Raw genomic sequence first — 20021 nt, forward strand, 5'->3', positions numbered from 1 at the left:
CCTGATAGGCAGGTCCTCAGCACTGAGCCACACCCCTGCCCTGTTTAATGTCTATACCCACGTGTCCTAGTCCTGTGCACACGGACGCAATTGCTGGTGTCAGTCACCACCGTATTTGCTGAGATAGGGCCTCTCATTGAACCAGAGGCGTCCCCACTTGGCTAGCTTACTGGCCAATAAGGCTCGGGAACACACCTGCCTCTGTCTTCACAGTGCTGGGGGAGAGACGGGAGCTCCCTCAGACTTTTTTCCGTGGGTGCTGGGGAGCCAAACCCAGGCCCTCATGCTTATACAGCAGGAACTCTGGACTAAGGTATCATTCCAGAGGCTTTGAATTTTTTTTTTAAAAGATTTATTTATTTATTATTATATGTAAGTACACTGTAGCTATCTTCAGACACACCAGAAGAGGGCGTCAGATCTCATTACGGATGGTTGTGAGCCACCATGTGGTCGCTGGGATTTGAACTCTGGACCTTCGGAAGAGCAGTCGGGTGCTCTTACCCACTGAGCCATCTCACCAGCCCTGAATTTTTTTTTTTTTTAACAGCATTTCCCATTTGTGGCAGGTAGCACATGCCCAGTGACAGGCAGCTCTTGCTCCTATCTGGATCAAGAGCATCTCCAACACTCCAGAAGGAAGCTGGGGTCTCATGGCAGTCACACTTGGGCAGCTGCCACCCCTGGCAAACACCCTCCTGTAGCTGTGTGTAGGGCTTGCCCTCTCCTTCTCTCTCTCTCTCTCTCTCTCTCTCACACACACACACAAACACACACACACACACACACACACACACACACACACACACGAGGCAGGATGCACGTGCAGGCAGGGAATTGACACAATGTAGTTATTTGCGTTAGACCTCTCTCACTCAGCGTCATGTTTTCTTTTTTCCATTTATTTATTTATTTATTGGCTTTGGGGCGGGGAAGGTCTCATGTAGCCCAAAATGGTCTCAAAGTCACTATGTAGTGGAGGCTTGAGAAAGTGTGACCTCCTGCCTCCATCTCCTAAGCACTGGACTTGTAAGACTGCCCTGTAGGTGGCTACCATCCTGTCCTCGGCTTGGTCACACTATGGCAACCGTCAGTGCTTTTGTTTCTTTTTATGGGTAAATAATATTCTACTGTGTGGGTTGGTCTACTTTTTTATTTACTTTTTAATTAATTAATTAGTTAATTAATTACTCTGTACACTGGCTGACCTGGATAGAACTCGGTGTGTACAGGCAGTGGTGGCACATGCCTTTAGTTCCAGCACTTGGGAGGCAGAGGCAGACAGATTTCTGAGTTTGAGGCCAGCCTGGTCTACAGAGTGAGTTCCAGGACAGCCAGGGCTGCACAGAGAAAAACCTGTCTCGAAAAACCATAAAAAAAAAAAAAAAAAAAAAAAAGAACTCGGTGTGTAAATGAGGCTGGTCTTGAACTCACGAGACCCACCAAACTCGTCCTGAGTGCTAGGATTAAAGATATACACAGCATACATAGAAATAATTTTGTTTTCATGGGCCTCAGTTTTGTCCCATGGGCCAGGAGCTAGTCTAGGCAGGGTGTGGGTGTATGTAGAGAGATGGAAAGAGAGGCAGGAACAGAACCATAAACCTTGATTATGACAGGGGGAGACAAGTAACAGCGAGGGGTCCTGGGGTAACTGCACCACGGTTGGCTTGTTCTTGTGGTGCTGGGAAAAGAACTCAGAGCTTTTGGATAGGTACTCTGCCACTGAGGCAGATCCTCAGCACATTACTGGGAGTCTTGGCAGGAGCTCTGCTATTGCCATCTCCCAAAACCCTGAGGTTGGGTTAGTGTTGGGAGAAGCAGGAAGCTGGGATGGATTGTGGTCAAAACATGACACCTGAGAGTGTGCAGAGCTGTGAGGTCAGGGGTCTGGAATTTGGACTTTTTTTTAAAGATTTATTTATTATTATATTTAAGTACACTGTAGCTGTCTTCAGATGCACCAGAAGAGAGCATCAGATCTCATTATGGATGGTTGTGAGCCACCATGTGGTTGCTGGAATTTGAACTCAGGACCTTCGGAAGAGCAGTTAGTGCTCTTACCCATTGAGCCATCTCACCAGCCCTGGAATTTGGATTTTTTTTTTTTTTTTTTGGTTTTTCGAGACAGGGTTTCTCTGTATAGCACTGGCTGTCCTGGAACTCACTTTGTAGACCAGGCTGGCCTCGAACTCAGAAATCCGCCTGCCTCTGCCTCCCGAGTGCTGGGATTAAAGGCGTGCGCCACCATTCCCGGCTGGAATTTGGATTTTTATTTCAAGTTTGAGGAACACCTTCAGGCTAACAGGGTGTTGGCTGGGACAGGCGTGGCAGGAAGCATTTACAGTGAGCATATGCTTCCAGGCAGAACTAGTGGGCTTCAGCGATCATCCAGAAGCAGCTGAGAGGGGACCGCAAGTCCTGGGGCTTTGGTTTGGTTTTAGGCAGTGTAGCCCAGGTTGACCTGGGACTCTCAATCCTCCTGCCTCAGCCTCCTAAGTTGAAGTGACAAGTGCGTGAGAGCACATCTGCCTTGACTCTTAAGTTGCTTTTTAAAAATCCGAGTGTGGTCGGGCAGTGGTGGCACACACCTTTAATCTCAGCACTTGGGATGCAGAGGCAGGCGGATTTCTGAGTTCAAGGGCATCCTGGTCTACAGAGTGAGTTCCAGGACAGCCAGGGCTACACAGAGAAACCCTGTCTCAAAAAAATCAACCAACCACCACCACCACCAACAACAACAACAACAAAATCCAAGTGTGTGTGTGTGTGTGTGTGTGTGTGTGTGTGTGTGTGTGTGTGCACATGTGAGTGCCATGCTGCACCTGTCAAGGTACAAGACCAATCTCCTGTGTGGGTCTTTGGTTGCTCTCTTGTTTGAGACAGGATCGCTTGTGTCTGCTGCGCATGCTCCGGACTAGCTGGCCTCAAGCCCCTCCCACCTCGCCACGCTGGTGGTGTGGATGTGCATTGCCATGGGCAGCCTCTGTGTGCGTGTTATTCAGGACTGTCCTCTTAGCCCAAACTTGGACACCTCCAAGTGTCCATCTGGGGCAGATGGCTTTGATGACTGTGGATTCTGCTCGGATTGCATGTGTCCTCTGGGTTTCTGGGAGGGGCTGGGGAAGGATGAAAGGAGAGGACCCCATCTACTCAGTCACTGGGAAGCCTGCATCCGGGATGCAGGCCTAACTCCTCACTCACTGCTCTAAGTCTTGGAAATTCATTGGCTCCCCAACATGAATTTTGGTAGGATCACACTTTGGTTTGTCTTGGGACAAAGAAGGAAGGGTGTAGGTGATGTTTATATCTCCCCCAAGGTAAGTAATTTTAGTAACAGTGAGTGTGACCATTTGAATAAGAATGCCCCCCCATGGGCTTATATATTTGAATATTGGTCCCCAGTTGGTAGAAGGATTAGACAGTGTGGCATTGTTGGAGGAGGTATGTCACTGTGGCTGGGATGTGTGAGGTTTTAAATGTCCATAGTATTCCTGGTTAGTTCTCCCTCCCTCCCTTCCTCCCTCCCTCCCTCCCTCTTTCTCATTGTCTGCCTGCCACCATGGTCCTTGCCATAATGGTCATGGACATTAACCCTCTGAAACTGAGCTGTCACCATTGCTGTGTTCGGCTTTTCAGTAATGCAGCTGTCTTTGAGTCATTTCTGTTCCTGTAACTAACTCTTCATCCATATTCCTCTAAGTAACCCCAATAAAACATATTGTTTTCACCACGTTAGACTTTAGTGGTCTCCTTACTTTGGCCTGCCGTCATTGGTTCTGTACTTGGGGTGAGTAAATGTTTGTTCATGTCTCCCCAAGAACAGTGTCACACCACAAAACCAAACAACAGCTGGGTATGGTAGCATAGGCCTTTACTCTGGGCACTCTGAAGGCTTCTGCTGACCTCTGTGAGTTCAAGGCCAGCCTGGTATGCGTGTTGAGCACCAGGCCTATAAGGGCTACACAGTGAGGCCTGTCTCAAAACAAAAATAACATCTGGTGAGATGGCTTAGTGGGTAAGAGTGCTCACTGCTCTCGCAAAGAACCAGCGATCAATTCTCTGCACCCTTGTCAGGCAAAACACAACCACCTGTAACTCTAGCTCCAGGGGATCTGCTGCCCTCTTCTGGCCTCCAACAGGCACCTACACATAAATGAAAATAAAACACATTTTAAAAAAGAAACTCGCAGGGCAGTGGTGGCGCAAGTCTTTAATTCCAGCACTCGGGAGGCAGAGGTAGGCAGATTTCTGAGTTCGAGGCCAGCCTGGTCTACAAAGTGAGTTCCAGGACAGCCAGGGCTACACAGAGAAACCCTGTCTGGAAAAACCAAAAAAAAAAAAAAAATCCTGGTTTGGTGCCAGTACCCATTCAAGGTGGCTCATGACTGTAACTTGGGCTCCAGAAGACCCAAAGGTATCAGCAGTCATCCAAATAAATCCGTGTGCACATGCATATTCATAAAAATCTCCAAAACTAAAACTAAAGTATACAAAGAGTAACCACAGAGCTAAATGAAGGAACCCCCACCTTTCACATAATACAGTATCCTAGTTTAGCAGTATGCAGTTGTTGTCCCATCCCTAGAGACTGCTTGGTGTGTGGTTGAAGGTGGCCAGTGGGTTTGAGGGAGAATCACAGGAGAAATGCCCTGTTTGCCATCTCTCCCACCCGATGACCTTGGTAGAAGCCATCAGTGAATGAACCAGAGTGTGAGAAGGGAACAGTGCCCAAGTTAGATGAAGCCAGGTGGGAAAGGGTAGGGAGGACCAAGTCCTCCCGAGGGAGGGAGGGAGGGAAGGAGGGAGGGAGGGAGGGAGGGAGGGAGGGAAGGAGGGAGGGAGAGTCATAGGTACTGATGTAGAAGGGTCATTTGATTGGGCATCAAGGGCCTGGACTGAGAGACCACAGCCATGAGGTGAAGTGAAAAAGTACACCATGCCTCATAGACACAAAGTATTTGTTAAAACAGCTTCCCAGGCTGGCCTCGAACTTACTGCATAGTCAAAGATAAGCTTCTGGCTCTCCTGCTTCTACCCCAAGTGTTGGGATCACAGGCATGCATGCACCACCATAGCAGCGCTGGGACAGACCCCTGGGCTTTGTGCATGCTAGAGAAGCCCTCTGCTGAGCCACATCCCCAGTCTCTCAAGTAACATGCGCATGTGTGTGTGTGTGTGTTTGCCGCTCCCAAACACCCCTTCCTCAGAACCCCTCTCCAAGGCTGGTCCTTGGCATGTATGTGTGTGTGTGTGTGTGTGTGTATGTGTGTGTGTTTATATGTATGTGTACATGTGTATGTATGTGTATAAGTGTGTATGTATGTGTATGAGTGTGTGAGTGTGTATGTGTATGAGTGTGTATGTATGTGTGTATGTATGTATGTGTGTGTATGTGTGTATGTATGTGTATGTGTGTGTATGTATGTGTGTGAGTGTGTATGTATGTGTGTGAGTGTGTATGTATGTATATGAGTGTGTCTGTATGTGTAAGTGTGTGTCTGTATGTGTAAGTGTGTATGTATGTGTAAGTGTGTATGTATGTGTGTGAGTGTGTATGTATGTGTATGTGTGTGTATGTATGTGTAAGTGTGTATGTATGTGTAAGTGTGTATGTATGTGTGTGAGTGTGTATGTATGTGTGTGAGTGTGTATGTATGTGTATGTGTGTGTATGTATGAGTGTGTATGTATGTGTATGTGTGTGTGTATGTATGAGTGTGTATGTATGTGTGTGTGTATGTATGAGTGTGTATGTATGTGTATGAGTGTGTATGTATGTGTATGTGTGTGTGTCTCTGACTAGGTAAAGACAAAGGTCAATGTCAAGAGTCTTCCTTTATCACTTTCCACCTCAGGTCTTTTGTTTATTTTTTGGTTTTATGGGCTTTCTCTGTGTAGCCCTGGCTGTCCTGGAATTTACTCTGTAGACCAGGCTGGCCTCAAACTCTGAGATCGGGCTGGAGAGATGGCTCAGCTGTTAAGAGAGCACTGACTGCTCTTCTGAAGGTCCTGATTTCAAATCCCAGCAACCACATGGTGGCTCACAACCACCTGTAATGAGATCTGACCCCCTCTTCTGGTGTGTCTGAAGACAGCTACCGTGTACTTACATATAATAAATAAATCTTAAAAAAAAAAAAAAAACCAAAAACTCAGAGATCCACTGGCTTCTGCCTCCCAAGTGCTGAGATTAAAGGTGTCTGTCACCACTGCCTGGCTTCCACCTTAGTTTTTGAGAACTGGCTGAGCCTGGAGCTCATCTACGAGGCCAGACCAGGTGCCAGGGGGCTCCATGTATCCTCCTGTCCTCCTATCTGTCCCCAGTCCTGTACATGGGTGCCTTACAAACCAAGCCATCATCCCAGCCCTTAAATTTACTATTGTTTAAAGATTTATTTGTTTTTATTTTTTAAATTTTTTTAAAGAAGTTTGTTTGCTTGTTTTAGAGATTTATTTATTTATTTATTATATGTAAGTACACTGTAGCTGTCTTCAGACACTCCAGAAGAGGGAGTCAGATCTCATTATGGATGGTTGTGAGCCACCATGTGGTTGCTGGGATTTGAACTCCAGACCTTCGGAAGAGCAGTCAGGTGCTCTTACCCACTGAGCCATCTCACCAGCCCTTATTTGTTTTTATTTTATGTATATCAGCCATGTGCCTGCACATATATCTGTGCACCATGTTGGGACAGTGCCTGGGTTTGGGAGGAGGTCAGGTCCCATAAGGTTGGAGTTACAGATAGTGTGAACCATCCTGGTCATCTGGAAGAGCAGCCCGTGCTCTTCTCCCCTCCCTCCCGCCGCCCCCCCCCCCCAGCCTGTGCTCTTAACTGATGAGCCATCTTTCCAACCCAAGAGGAGGCACTGTTTGAGGCTGGTTGTAAGAGAAGGACAGACTGAAAAGGGTGACCAAGTAGTTGGGATTGTGTAGCCCTCTATTTCCATTTATTTGTTTGGTGAAGCAAGAACTGGAAATGCAGGTGTCCTGGAACTCATTACGGAGAATAGGGGCTGGCCTGAGACCCCTCTACCTCTGCCTCCTGAGTGCTAAGTGTGCCACCGCTCTTTTAATCCCATTTAATCTTTCCATTTTCTTTAGGCAATTGTCTTTCTTCTAAGTTACTATAGAACAACACAGGGTGGGCCGGTTTTTGTGAAAGCCGGCTTCCACAAGGGCGAGTGGAAAATGTCTCTACGAGTGGTTAGCCCTCACTCTGGGTCATCGACCCTGTCCCGAAACATAGATTGGGCACCAGACAAAGGTCGCTGCTGCCTCCCGCTAACCCGGTGACTCCTCTGCCCCATCTTGGGCCTCCTGGGCAACCTAGTCCAAGCTGACCGCCTTCCAGCCACAATTGCTCGGCTGAGGCCCGGAAGTCCTGTAATGTCTGTGCCCTCAAACACCGCTCATTCTAGCTGGACACTTGGCTGCCAATGCCTTGCGGGCTTTTCTGGAAGGTGGGGGTGGGGGATCTGCCCCAGGGTTTTGAGTGGCGGCAGCGCCGCTGCAAACCAGACAGAGCTGAGCAGCCCCGGGTAGCAGCAGCACCCAGTGCGGCGGCCCCGGGGCGACCCTCGGGTTGGACTCGAGCTGTGTTGCCTCAGCGATCGGTGTGCAGAGAAGGGCCGGAGATCATGGGATGGGGGGCGGGGGAGGGGAGCGGTGTCGCTGGCCGCAGGCTGGCACTTGCTGACCTAGACTAGTGAGGTCAGCGAAAGACGACCGGGGAAACACTCTGTAAGGAGGTCGTGGTTCAGCGATCAGCGCGGCGCTCCGCTAGAGGTCAGATCTCCGGAAAGTGATGAAAAAAACAAAATAACAGAAAAACAAGACCCCAAAATGCCAGCGTGGTACCAGAGGGAAAGAGCGACACATACTCCCTGGGTAGAGAGTTCTGGGAAGCCCTTTCCGAAGAAGCCACCCCTTCAGTCAACCCGTGTGTTCAGGTGGCGGGAATCCGGAGTGCAGTGGAGGAGCCCTGGCCCATAGGGCGGGTCCAGGGCCACTGGAATCCAGCTGGCAGGTGACGAGGGCGGTGCCCAGTCCTGCCCCCAGGGGACGTTCCTGGAGGCCAGAGGCGGGTCAAAGGAAAGTGCTGGCGACGCCTAAGAACCTCGGGCGGCGGCTGTAACCACAGGTACTGCGCAGGGCACCGTGTCCTACCTATTTGGGCATCTCAATCCGGCTCTGAGAACTAAAATTTTCAAAGGGCGCCTAACTCCGAACATCCATGTCCTCGGGTGTCCGAGAGTGGAGTCCTGGGGTCGCCTGAAGGCTACGTGTTCCGGGAGCCGCAGAGCCAGGGCACGGAGGGCTGCTGGGGGAGGCAGTGAGGTCCTGGAAACCTCTGGAGAGGAGCACTTGCAGACTCTGGAGCCAGAGAGCCAGGTCCCGCAGGTGCTAGTTGAGCAGACCACCGAGCGCCCGGGCGGTCCACAGCTGGGCCGCCTGGCACTAGTATAACGGAAGTACTGGGGCAGTTGTGCCCCTGTCTCGGCTCAGTGACCTCCAGGTGTGTTTTCTACCGAAGCCTGCGGTATCCAAACCGGCGCGGGCGGAATTGCAGATGGAGACGCCCATCCAACGCGAAATCCGCCGCAGCTGCGAGCGCGAGGAAAGCCTGCGCCGGAGCCGGGGTCTGAGTCCGGGTCGCGCGGGCGAGGAACTCATTGAGTTGCGCGTGCGGCCGGTGCTCAGCCGGCCCGGCTCCGGTACTCCGCTGCCGCGCGCCCTGGAGCGCGCTCGGGCGGGCGCGAAGATGCAACGAGACATCGAACGCGAGGCTCACAGGCAGGCGGCGCTGGCGAGCCCCGCGGTTCCGGAGCCTAGCGCCGGGCGGCGGCCGCAGCCGCTGGACGAACTCAAGCGCTTCTTTGAGGCTGCGGCGGAGGACGGAGCTGGCTTGCAGAGGCAGCCGGAGACCGGAGGCCGGCTGCATCCCGCCGTTCAGGATGGCTGTCCGGTACTGGGGCAGTTGCCACCGCTCGTTGCCCCGTCGCTGCTGGAGCAGGAGGTGCGACGAGTGCGCGAGCGCGAGCGGGAGCTGCAGTTGCAGCGGCGCAGCATCTACGGCGCCGCCGAGGTCGAGGAGCCAGCGCCGAGCCTCACCCGTAAGCGGTTCCCCCCTGGGCCCTAGAGCTCCAGCTGTCTCCACCTCCAGTGATCCTTCATCTGTAGGCTTGCAGACCCTTAACTATTCTCCTGGGGGTTCACCTTCTTTTCTTCACTCCCACACCTGGAGTGAGGATCCCCCACATCCATCAGACCTTGGAACTTTGACTTCTGGAGTTCTCGGGTCCTCTGTAGTATTCGGGTTCCTCTCTACGTTGAGTTTGCCTCACTCCTGTTTCTGGGTCCTCAGAACTGGGTGGAGGCCTCCATGGGGAGGAGGGGTGCACACCTGTATGTATATAAGGGGTGCGGCCATCCTCCAGCTGGCAAGAGGAGGGGCAGCCGCGGTTGAATGTTCCTTCCCTCACAGCGAGCAGGGGAGATGGAAAGTTGTCGGTGATCTGGCCTCCGCGGAGACGGGCCTCTGAGAAGGTGGGAGACTCCCTTTCCGATGTTTGTCGTTCTCCCAACCCTCCCTGCAGCGCCTGGGCACTGGGGTGGAGGGAGAAGGTGCCTCTTGGTCCCCTGGAGCGCCACTCTGACCCAAACTCAAAAGTCCTAGACGCGATCCAGAGAGTGAAGAGGAGATAGAGGCCTAGAGGCCAAACTTCTCCCTGAGGGTGTTCTTTCTCTTCCCCTTTTCCTTCTAGGAGCGCAGACCCTGAGGTCTATGAAGGTTGGGACCTGCGGACAGAAGTAACATACCCTTTGGAGAACCAGGGTAGGGTTACTCTCCAGATCAGCAGAAGGCCTAGAGAGGGAAGGGCTAGCTTTCTTTAATGGCAACTTGAAATCCAGCCCATCTTTGATACTGACTATGGAATTAACCACCTTTCTCCATAAAATTCTCTAGTTTTCCCTGGAAAACCTGCAAAACCTATGAGTGAAACATAAAATAAACTCCTCCTCCCTTTTTCTGGGCTTCAGTGCAAGCTGTTTTCTACTGGGTCCTCCTTAGTCTGGGTGGGCGGAGGCTGGCAGGTGAAGAACGTTTGGAAAAGCCACCCAATGATCGCGCCGGAATGTTGGAATTCAAAACGCGCTCTGGTCTCCTTGTTCTGGACTGACTGCGGACCCGGGCCTGGAGGCCAGGGCCCTACTGCCCCCTGGTGGTGAGAACGCAAAATGTTGCTCACCGGCCCACAGACTCCACTCTGGTATCCAGATGTCAGTTTTTATAGGCGCCAAAAGCATTCTGTGTTCAGGGAGCTGCTAGACCGAGGTGCTATGAAGTTGTATTTCCTGCTCTAGGGATATAAACAATAGTGTAAACATACTAGGGGTGGCTGGAGGGATGGTTTAAGGTAAGGAGTGCTTGCTATTCTTGCAAATGACCCGAGTTCAGTTCCCGGCATCTACATGGGAGGCTCACAACTGCTTATGTCCAGGGGAGCCATTGTCCACTTCTCTCCAGGAAAATCTCAACATACATGGCACCCATTCGCACAAAATGCACACATATTCACATAAATTGAAATGAGGATAATTTTAAAAGGAGAAATACCAATGGTATTTCACAATGGTGGTGTTGAAGGATCAAGGACCTGGCAAGTGTTCTGGTGACCATCTTTGCTTGTTTCTTTTAAAACCGTGGCTTCATACATCCCATATTGACCTGAAATTCCCTTTGTGGTCGAGGGTGACCTAGAAAGTTTTAAAAGATTTATTTTTTGTATTCATGCTGTATGCGTAAGTGTTTTGTTGGCTTGTATGTGTGTGCCTGTGTGTATGTGTGTGCCTGTGTGTATGTGTGCGCCTGTGTGTATGTGTGCGCCTGTGTGTATGTGTGCGCCTGTGTGTATGTGTGCGCCTGGGTGTATGTGTGCGCCTGTGTGTATGTGTGCGCCTGGGTGTATGTGTGCGCCTGTGTGTATGTGTGCGCCTGGGTGTATGTGTGCGCCTGTGTGTATGTGTGCGCCTGGGTGTATGTGTGCGCCTGGGTGTATGTGTGCGCCTGGGTGTATGTGTGCGCCTGGGTGTATGTGTGCGCCTGGGTGTATGTGTGCGCCTGTGTGTATGTGTGCGCCTGGGTGTATGTGTGCGCCTGTGTGTATGTGTGCGCCTGGGTGTATGTGTGCGCCTGTGTGTATGTGTGCGCCTGTGTGTATGTGTGCGCCTGTGTGTATGTGTGCGCCTGTGTGTATGTGTGCGCCTGTGTGTATGTGTGCGCCTGTGTGTATGTGTGCGCCTGTGTGTATGTGTGCGCCTGTGTGTATGTGTGCGCCTGTGTGTATGTGTGCGCCTGTGTGTATGTGTGCGCCTGTGTGTATGTGTGCGCCTGGGTGTATGTGTGCGCCTGTGTGTATGTGTGCGCCTGGGTGTATGTGTGCGCCTGGGTGTATGTGTGCGCCTGGGTGTATGTGTGCGCCTGGGTGTATGTGTGCGCCTGGGTGTATGTGTGCGCCTGGGTGTATGTGTGCGCCTGTGTGTATGTGTGCGCCTGGGTGTATGTGTGCGCCTGTGTGTATGTGTGCGCCTGTGTGTATGTGTGCGCCTGTGTGTATGTGTGCGCCTGTGTGTATGTGTGCGCCTGTGTGTATGTGTGCGCCTGTGTGTATGTGTGCGCCTGGGTGTATGTGTGCGCCTGTGTGTATGTGTGCGCCTGTGTGTATGTGTGCGCCTGGGTGTATGTGTGCGCCTGGGTGTATGTGTGCGCCTGGGTGTATGTGTGCGCCTGGGTGTATGTGTGCGCCTGGGTGTATGTGTGCGCCTGTGTGTATGTGTGCGCCTGCAGAGGCGAGAAGAGGGTCAGATCCCTTGGAACTAGAGTTCCATGTGAGTGCTGAGAACTGAACCATGGTCCTCCTAAAGTGCTCTTAGCTGCCAAGCAACTTCTCTTTATTTTTAATTATATGTGTGTGTTTGTTGGGGTATGTACATGAGAGTGCAGATATACAGACGCCCTCAGAGTCCAGAGACACTGTTAGATCCCCCTAGAGCTGGAGCTACACAGACAGCTGTGAACTACCAGAGATGGTGTTGGGAACTGGACCCAGGTCCTCTGCAATGGCTCTTAACCACTGAGCCATCTCTCCAGCCCCTGGAGCTGTCACTGAAACAGACAGTTCAGGACTGAAGAACTGACTCAGAAGTTAAAGTGTCTGCCATGCTGTGTAAGATAGCACATGCTTTAATCCCGGCACTAAGGAGGCAGAAAAACGGGTGGATTTGAGTTCAAGGCCAGCCTGGTCTACCGAGCAGGTTCCAGCACAGCCAGGAAACTGAGAAACTCTTGGAAAACAAATGCTGCCCACCCAGATCCAGATTCCAGAACAGACAGGGCTACACAAAGAAACCCTGTCTTAAAAAACAAAAACAAAACAAACAAACAAAAGCAATCCCAGCACTCAGGAGACAGAGGCAGGAGGTGTAGTTCCAAGCACATAACGCTGGGTGGCGCATACCTCCCATAGCTCCAGCTCCTAGAGGTCAGATACCTGCTAGACATCTCTGGCACCCTGGAATAAACAGGTGAATACCTGAATACCCAGACTGTCCTGGAACCAGCCTGACCTTGAACTCACAGAGATCCTCCTGCCTCTGTCTCCTGAGTGCTGGGATTTCTTTTGTTTGTTTGTTTTGTTTTTGTTTTTTAAGACAGGGTTTCTTTGTGTAGCCCTGTCTGTTCTGGAATTTGCTCTCCATGTAGACCAGGCTTTAAAGGTCCACCTGCCTCTACCTCCCGAGTACTGAGACTAAAGGCATGTACCACCATACATAATTTTTTAAAAATAAAAAATCCTTTAATTAAACAAACAAAAAATGTGAGCACTTCCCTGGCAAGTGCAACGCTCTGTGTTTGAGCCAAAACCAAACTACCAACCTTTACTACTTAGCAAGCTCTTTCCCCTTCTAACATCTTTTGAGACAGAGACTCACTGGGTTGCCGTGGCTGGCTGTGTGGATCAGGATGGCTTTGAACCTGAAACTTCCTGCTTTTGCCTCCTGTGTGTTGGAACTGCAGGCCAGGTTTAGAAAAAAAACTTTAAAAATGATTCAAGTGGGACTGGGTATGGCCACATATTTACCTTTCAACTCAGCACTTAGGAGGTGGAGACAGGCAGATTTCTTAAATTCAAGGCCAGACTGCTCTACATAGTAAGATCTGGTGTGTGTGTGTGTGTGTGTGTGTGTGTGTGTGTGTGTGTGGCGGGGGGGGGGGGCGGGGGGGGGGAGTGTGATGGTGGCGGTGGTGGTGGTGGTGGCAGTGGCCAGTCACGGACACACTGCAAGCAATGCTTCATTCCTGATAAACACACTAAACTGTCTGGAAAACTCTGTTTCTCACAGAATGCCAGGACACTTCTACAGCTTCTTAGAAGTGACAAAGATCAGAAAAAGTGGGACTCCCAAAACAGCTTATATTTATTGTCTAGGGATAGGAATGTAGCTCATTGGTAATGTACTTGCCTGGCAAACAGGAAAGCCAGGCTGGGGTTTAATCCCTAGCTACACCTAAACAGTGGAGGATACATCTAACTGTAGAGGCAGGGGCAGTAGGATAAAAAATTCAAGGTCAGCCTCAGCTACATAGAGAGCTTGAGGCCAGCCTAGCTATATGACACCCTGTCTCAAAAAATAAATAAATAGGGCTGGAGAGATGGCTTAGCAGTTAAGAGCACTGACTACTCTGCCAGAGATCCTGAGTTCAATTCCCAGCAACTACATGGTGGCTCACAACCATCTGTAATGGGATCTGATGCTCTCTTCTGGTGTGGCTGAAGACAGCTGCAGTGTACTCATATAAATAAAAAATAGATAAATCTTATAAAGAAAGAAAGAAAGAAAGAAAGAAAGAAAGAAAGAAAGAAAGAAAGAAAGAAAGAAAGCGTCTGAGGAGATGTCTCAGTGGGTGAAGTACTTGTCTCGCCAGTCCAACAGCCAGAATTCAGATTCCTAAGAACCATAGGAGAAGCTGTGGTTTATGCATGGCCCTGAAGACTCTGATTGGAAATGGGACGCAGGAGAATCACTGCAAGTTGGTCTGCAACGCAGCCCAAGGCACCACTTTATAACAATGTGGACGACCAGAGTGACACTCAGAGTTCTCTCCCAACCCTCCCATATATGCCACGGCCTGTACACAGCAACATACACACTGACATACAAGCAATTAAATGCTAGCTTTATGGTTGGCCTTAGTAGCAAGTGTCTAATGAAATGCCAACAGATAACAGAAGGGAAAGGGTCCATGTGGTGTTGCACTCAGGAGAAGCTGCCCACTTTATTTTTAAATTAAAAAAAATACATGAATGTTTTGCCTGCATGTCTGTCTATGTACCATGTGCGGGTCTGGTGCCTAGGGAGGGTATCGGATGTTATAGAAGTGGATTAATAGATAGTTGTCAACCACAGTGTGGGTGCTGGGAACTGAACCCTGATCTTTTGGGAGAGCAACACTGTTCTTAACTGCTGAGCCATCTGTCCAGTCCTCCTTTCTTCTTTGATTAGAATTAATTTGATCCAAGCTATGGATAAAACATTAATCACTCAGCAATGGTTAGAGCAATGCTTAGCAGAAGTCTCTCTAAAGAGCAAGGGTTTGTTTGTAACCCTGAGTTAGCTCACTTTTCAGATGTTTTTAAAGGCTTACAATAGTATGTACCAGGCGGTATCAACTGAATTACTGAAGCAGAAGGCATGGTGGCACACTCTGGAGGCTCAGGCTGGAAGTTAAGGCCAGTCTGGGCTAGGTATCCAGGCAGTGGTGTCACACACCTTTAATTCCAGCACTCGGGTGGAAGAGGTGGATCTTTGAATTTGACACCAGCCTGGTTTATGTAGAAAGTTCCAGAATAACAAGAGAGAAACTCAGTCTTAAAAAAACAAACAAATACAGGAAAGAGAAAAAATGTTGGAGAGATTGCTAATGAGAGCACTGGTTGCTCTCTGAGAGGACCCTAATTTAGTTTCCTGCACCCAAATGGATGCAGGACAAAATATCTATAATTCTAGACCCAGGGTATCTCTGATGCCCTCTTTGGCCTCCTGAGCAAGCAGAGAAATAAAATAATAAGTAAATATATATATTTAAAAGAGATAAGACCTCTATACATAGCCACCCCCAGCTGTCCTGGAACTTACTATGTAGATGAACTGGGCTCCACTCACAGAGGCCTACCTGCCTCAGTTTCTCTGAGTGCTATGATCAAAGGTGTGTACTACCATGCCCGGTGTATAAAAATTAGTATCTCGCCGGGCGTGGTGGCGCACGCCTTTAATCCCAGCACTCAGCACACGTGAGGCAGAGGCAGGTGGATTTCTGAGTTCGAGGCCAGCCTGGTCTACAAAGTGAGTTCCAGGACAGCCAGGGCTATACAGAGAAACCCTGTCTCGGAAAAACAAAAAAACAAACAAAAAAAAAATTATTACCTCTGAGTCTCTATTTTTAAGTCTCACATTCTGACTCTGAGTGTGAAAATTTTAGGATCCAAATATCGACCTCTCACTGTAGAGATTGTGGAAACTCAGAGTGACACAGGAAAGGAGGAAGGACCCCATTCCTGTCTAGGGCCAGTTTTGCTCAGAAGGCCCATGTTCGAGTCTAGGCTTGGTGTCTCAGGAAGCAGGAGGGCTCATTTCTCTCAGCTAGAGTATCCTTCACCAGCCCAAGATTGATGTGGGGCTGAGAGAGCCCCCTAGGACTCTCTAGACACTCTTCAAGAGACAAGACAATCACCAGCTTGACTCGGACACCCCAAAAGCTGGAAGGGAAAGTCTGATTCCACTCTGCAAACTGATATCCTGCAGTTTGCTAGGGTACATCGGGAAATGTAGTTGTGTTTAAAAAAAGGGGGGGGAGGGATAGGAATCACTTCCGGGTTAAAAATTAAAAAAAAAAAAAAAACCCAAAAAGCAAAAAACGGGCGTGGGTCTAAGTCTTCCTCTAGTGGGCCTAGAATTTTCCTGCTACCAGAAACTTGTTTTCTGGGTTCCGGTTGCTGACGAGAGCCCCTACTTCCCTCTTCGACTCATGTGCATTTGCGCATGTGCAACATGCTCTCCGAGGTCTGCGGACCACACTTCCCACAAGGCCTAGCGGTGGGCGGGGCACACCCACCCCCAGGGGAGGGATGCGGCGCTCACAAGACACAGAACCTCTGACCTTGCTCTTTTATTAACAGAAAAGTCTACCAGCACTTGGTATTCGGTGGCCCGTGCCGGGGCGTACTCTATGCAGCCCGCACCTCTTCCTGCTTGGAGTTTGGGGTTGTCAGGCTCGAGCTGGCGCCTTCTCCTGGGACTCAGGATGCGGGGGCTGCCCAAGCCGCGGGCCCTGCAGCGCTGGGGGGCCGGGCAGGGCCTGCCTGGCCCAGGAGGATCTGCACCAGCAGGTCGGTGGCCAGCACATGCGACGGCTCCTCGAAGCCGATGGTTAGTAGCTGCTGGTAGTCCCCGGGTGGCTGTGGGCACAAAATCCTGGGGGCATAGAAACAAGTCTGGACTTGAGCCCCTCTGCCCCTCAGCTGGGAGGGTCTTTGTTTCAACTAGGGGTGGGGGATGCCCTAAGGGAAAGCATTTCCTCTGTTGACAAACTCTGGAGTTGAAGCACTGGACTTGAGGCTACTAAACACTTTTCTGGCTGTTGTCTCCCTGGGAGAGTGACTTATCTGCTCTGAAAACATGTTTTCTTTGTGAAAATCCGCAACTCTTTGTATTGTTGTTTAGTCTGCATAAAGCACCCTTCAGAGCACAGTAAAACGTGTTCCCTATTAACAGTGGAAACTTTGTCACTTGAGTTCCAACCTTTGGTGAGGGTGTCTTGCCCTCCCTCGAATTTAAGCCCACATCACCATGACTGGGATCCTACCACGAGTCAAGATCATCCTCTGCTGGTCCTAGGGGCATCCATCGGCCAATGGACCAGAGTTTCTGGATCTGGGGGCACGAATTGGCTGGTCCCTGGCCTGCATCCTCCCATGTATCTCGATAACACAAGAAGTAGCTGAGAGGGAGAGATCAGAAGGAAAAACAATACTTGAGTTTTTTTCTGCTGAAGGCTTTACTTCTGGAGGTGAGGTTCAAGTTTGTCAGAAGTTGCCTCAAGTTCTCAGGTAGGAATGTGACTCACTACTCAGGACTTTCCTCCCTAGTGGCCTAATCTGGAGAGGAGGACCTTTTTTTTTTTTTTTTTTTTTTTTGAGACAGGGTTTCTCTGTATAGCCCTGGCTAAGAAGAGGACTTTTATTTTAACGGGAAGGTGCAGTTAAGAAAACCAAGGTTCAAAGTGTTGCTCAGTGCTGATCAATCATACACAAAGCCCTGGGTTTTACCCTAGCACTGCAGAAGGCGTTCAGTTTTGTCTTGCTTTTCACTCTTTGGTGGTGGTGTATAGGCAGGCTCAAGTTGGCAATCGGTATAGGAAGGAGAGGACTTTGATTTTGACAAGGGGACTCACTAATCCACATGGGAGTCTGCTCCTTGACTGCTGGCCTCTGTGGTGGTTTCCAGGTTCCATCGCATCTTCTTATAGAGGTATCTTGGGAAGTGACTGGCAGTATAGGCAGCTGGTGTGCAGTATCGGAAGATGGACACGTCGTGGGAGGGGCTGATGGAGAACCTCCCGCAGAAAAAGCAGGAGATGCTAGCAGGAGATAGGAGGGTGGACAGCAAGCTGGGCCCTCGACCCCATCCCCCCACAGCCCCATTTCCTACCCGCTTACCTCAAAGGGTTGGTTTCCTCCAGGTCCACGAACCCAAAGGAGGCATACATGAGAACTAACTGTTCCAAGCGCAGGGTTAGCTGCTGGGAGATCTCCAGCAACTGCATGGAAGGTGGGACTTCATGACCTCAGGCAGTCAGCCAGAAGCAACCCTCCTACCCCTAGGCAGAGTCTAAAGGTGAAAGGGGCCTGGAAAGAGACCTACTATACACACCCCCTTCCGGACCAACTCCTGCAGGGCTCCATAGATGGGAGGGACACTCCTTGCTGCAGCCTCAAGGTATAAGAAGTATGGTTCACACATTGTTAAGAAGGTGGGCATGGCCTTGGCTAGCTGTTCCTTCTGTACTCGGTCCCTGCTGAAGGGGAGAAAGGGGCCTTCATGTGGCATCTCTCCCCTTTCAGCCCTAGGTGCCCCTCCTCCACCTGTATCCCGGGCTGAACCCTGATGAAATTTTCTCAGTGCGGTGCTCTAGTCCTGAGAGCATGTGCATAGCATGTGCAGAGTCCTGGGTTCCAATACCCCAAAATTAAACATTTTTTTAAAAGGGGACTGGGAGCTGAAGTCGGTGTGAGAGACTGGAGCTCAGCATAGGAAAAGCTTCCCCAAGAGAAAGAAACCCCCCCACCCCCAAATGTCAAGTCTTTCTCTGGTTGTCTTTCAGAACCACCTGCATCAGTCGTTTGAAGCTTTTGTTAAAGTGCCGGCACCTGGGCAAAGAGCACAACTCTGTGGCAGACAGAATGCTTGCCTGAGTTCCACACCCAATGTGTTTGCGGGGTATATACAACCAAGGTCTCTCAAAACTGTAGAGCGAAGCTCGCTCGGAAAGTCTCCCGAAGACATCTCAGCCCTTTCCACTTGTCTGGACACTGCATTTTTCCTTGGGAGTGGGAGGGTGGCCTCTCATACCAGAAGTTCTCTCTGGCTAGAGTTGATGCAGATGGAATCTGGTTACCTGAATTAAACAGGGTTTTTAAAAGCTAAGAAAGCGTTTCAAATTTGGTAGGAAAGATGAGAAAGGAGGCTCACCAACCAGAACGTAATGAGACCCTCTCTCAAGAAGAAAAATATGGGCCAAAACAACCAATCAACCAACCAACCAACCAAAATCAAAGTTCTAGAGAAAAAAAGAAAAAAGATTTTGCTACCCTAAAGGCCTATACATTGCCTGCTTCTGCCTCTCAATTCTTCACAGCCCTTGGTGCACTAGTAAAGTGTATTCCTAATTAGCTAGACTCATATACTGTATCTCTGGGCCCTGAGTTCAGTTTTTGGCCTTTGTGGGCTGCACAGCCTGTCCTCCTGTCCTGGGACCTCGGCCTTTGTGCAGGGTCACCTGTAGAGCAAGTAGCTTTGAAAGTCATCCGCCTTCCTGAGCAGGTAACGGAGCTGGTCAGTGATGGGGCTGAACATAGAGTCCAGCGGGAGGCGAGCAGGGGCCGGCCCGAGCTCCGCTGCCAGTGGCTCCCGGGAGGACGTGGAGGCTGGAGCTTCCATCATGGGCTGTGCCCGCTGGGGCTCCTGCCCCGCTGAAGTCTCGGGTCTCCCGGCGGGCGACCAAGAAGGGTCTCCATAGGGTGGCGGCCCGGGTCCCAGTTCCTCCGAAGGCGGTGCTTCTCCAGGGCCTAGGGCTAGCGACCCCGCGAACCAGGGCTCGGCAGCCATCCGCGTCCACCGTAGGCTCCTCTAGCTCCTGCGGCGTCCCGGGAGCGCACACACCTGGGGCCGACCGGCTTGGGCAGTGAGCGCAGACGCACTCAGCCCGGCCTCGACGTCTCTGCCGGCGCCGCCCCGCGGGGCTTTCGCCTCTTTTGAATTTCAGCACGCGGAGGGCGCGCAGCCTGGGCCTGCACTGCGCACAGAGCTCGGCCGGCACCTGGCGCGCGGGGTGCTGCCAAGGGCGGGGCCCCAGATCTGCCTCGTGTTTGCGGTGCGCAGCTAGGCGCCTTTTCTCTTCCCAGGTGATTGACTGGGCTGGAGGGGGGTTGTGACGGTTACCGAGAGGCCTAGGCTACACCCCAGCAGGTGACCCCAAGATCTGACTCTTAACTGATGGAGCTGGGATCTGCTTTTGACCTTCCTAAGGCCTAGTGATACAGCGGTTACTTATACAATAAAAATCCTCAGATGGGTGATCTTATCCCATGTCTTTTTAGTTCCAGTATGACTGCCCTGGTCCCAGAACACTTGTAGGTTGAATTCCTTGCTACTTGTAAAGACTGACTGGTATTTAAGTA

At 50.7% G+C, this 20021-nt stretch overlaps 2 protein-coding genes and 1 long non-coding RNA gene across 6 annotated transcripts; 2 read left to right on the forward strand and 1 right to left on the reverse strand.

The window, feature by feature from the left end:
* The first annotated feature begins 8045 nt into the window (after window positions 1-8045).
* On the forward strand, window positions 8046-10151 carry Misp3 (MISP family member 3). 3 transcript variants are annotated; one of them, XM_029480849.2, is made up of 4 exons: window positions 8046-8143; window positions 8487-9116; window positions 9488-9549; window positions 9768-10151. In XM_029480849.2, exons 2-4 carry the CDS (start codon window positions 8573-8575, stop codon window positions 9780-9782), a joined length of 621 nt encoding a protein of 206 aa, XP_029336709.1. In that variant the 5' UTR covers window positions 8046-8143; window positions 8487-8572; the 3' UTR covers window positions 9783-10151. The 3 variants fall into 3 exon arrangements, with proteins under 3 accessions (XP_029336709.1, XP_029336710.1, XP_085699887.1); XM_029480850.2 differs by having other exon boundaries at window positions 8055-8143; window positions 8537-9116; XM_085843761.1 differs by having other exon boundaries at window positions 8081-8143; window positions 8509-9116.
* A 6027-nt stretch (window positions 10152-16178) lies between these two features.
* LOC110300288 (uncharacterized) lies at window positions 16179-19013 on the forward strand. The gene is made up of 2 exons (XR_002378556.3): window positions 16179-16491; window positions 18446-19013. It is a non-coding gene; the product is annotated as an uncharacterized LOC110300288 (long non-coding RNA).
* CUNH19orf67 (chromosome unknown C19orf67 homolog) lies at window positions 16362-19742 on the reverse strand. 2 transcript variants are annotated; one of them, XM_021170410.3, is made up of 6 exons: window positions 19121-19742; window positions 17995-18136; window positions 17781-17881; window positions 17516-17701; window positions 16928-17062; window positions 16362-16536 (listed from the first exon to the last, which is right to left on the reverse strand). In XM_021170410.3, exons 1-6 carry the CDS (start codon window positions 19447-19449, stop codon window positions 16362-16364), a joined length of 1068 nt encoding a protein of 355 aa, XP_021026069.1. In that variant the 5' UTR covers window positions 19450-19742. The 2 variants fall into 2 exon arrangements, with proteins under 2 accessions (XP_021026069.1, XP_021026068.1); XM_021170409.3 differs by having other exon boundaries at window positions 17995-18139; window positions 19121-19741.
* Between the last annotated feature and the right edge of the window lie 279 nt (window positions 19743-20021).

The sequence above is a fragment of the Mus caroli genome, unplaced genomic scaffold (genome assembly GCF_978045245.1).
Source record: "Mus caroli unplaced genomic scaffold, Mus_caroli_1 scaffold_10, whole genome shotgun sequence".
NCBI classification, from domain to species: Eukaryota; Metazoa; Chordata; class Mammalia; order Rodentia; family Muridae; genus Mus; species Mus caroli.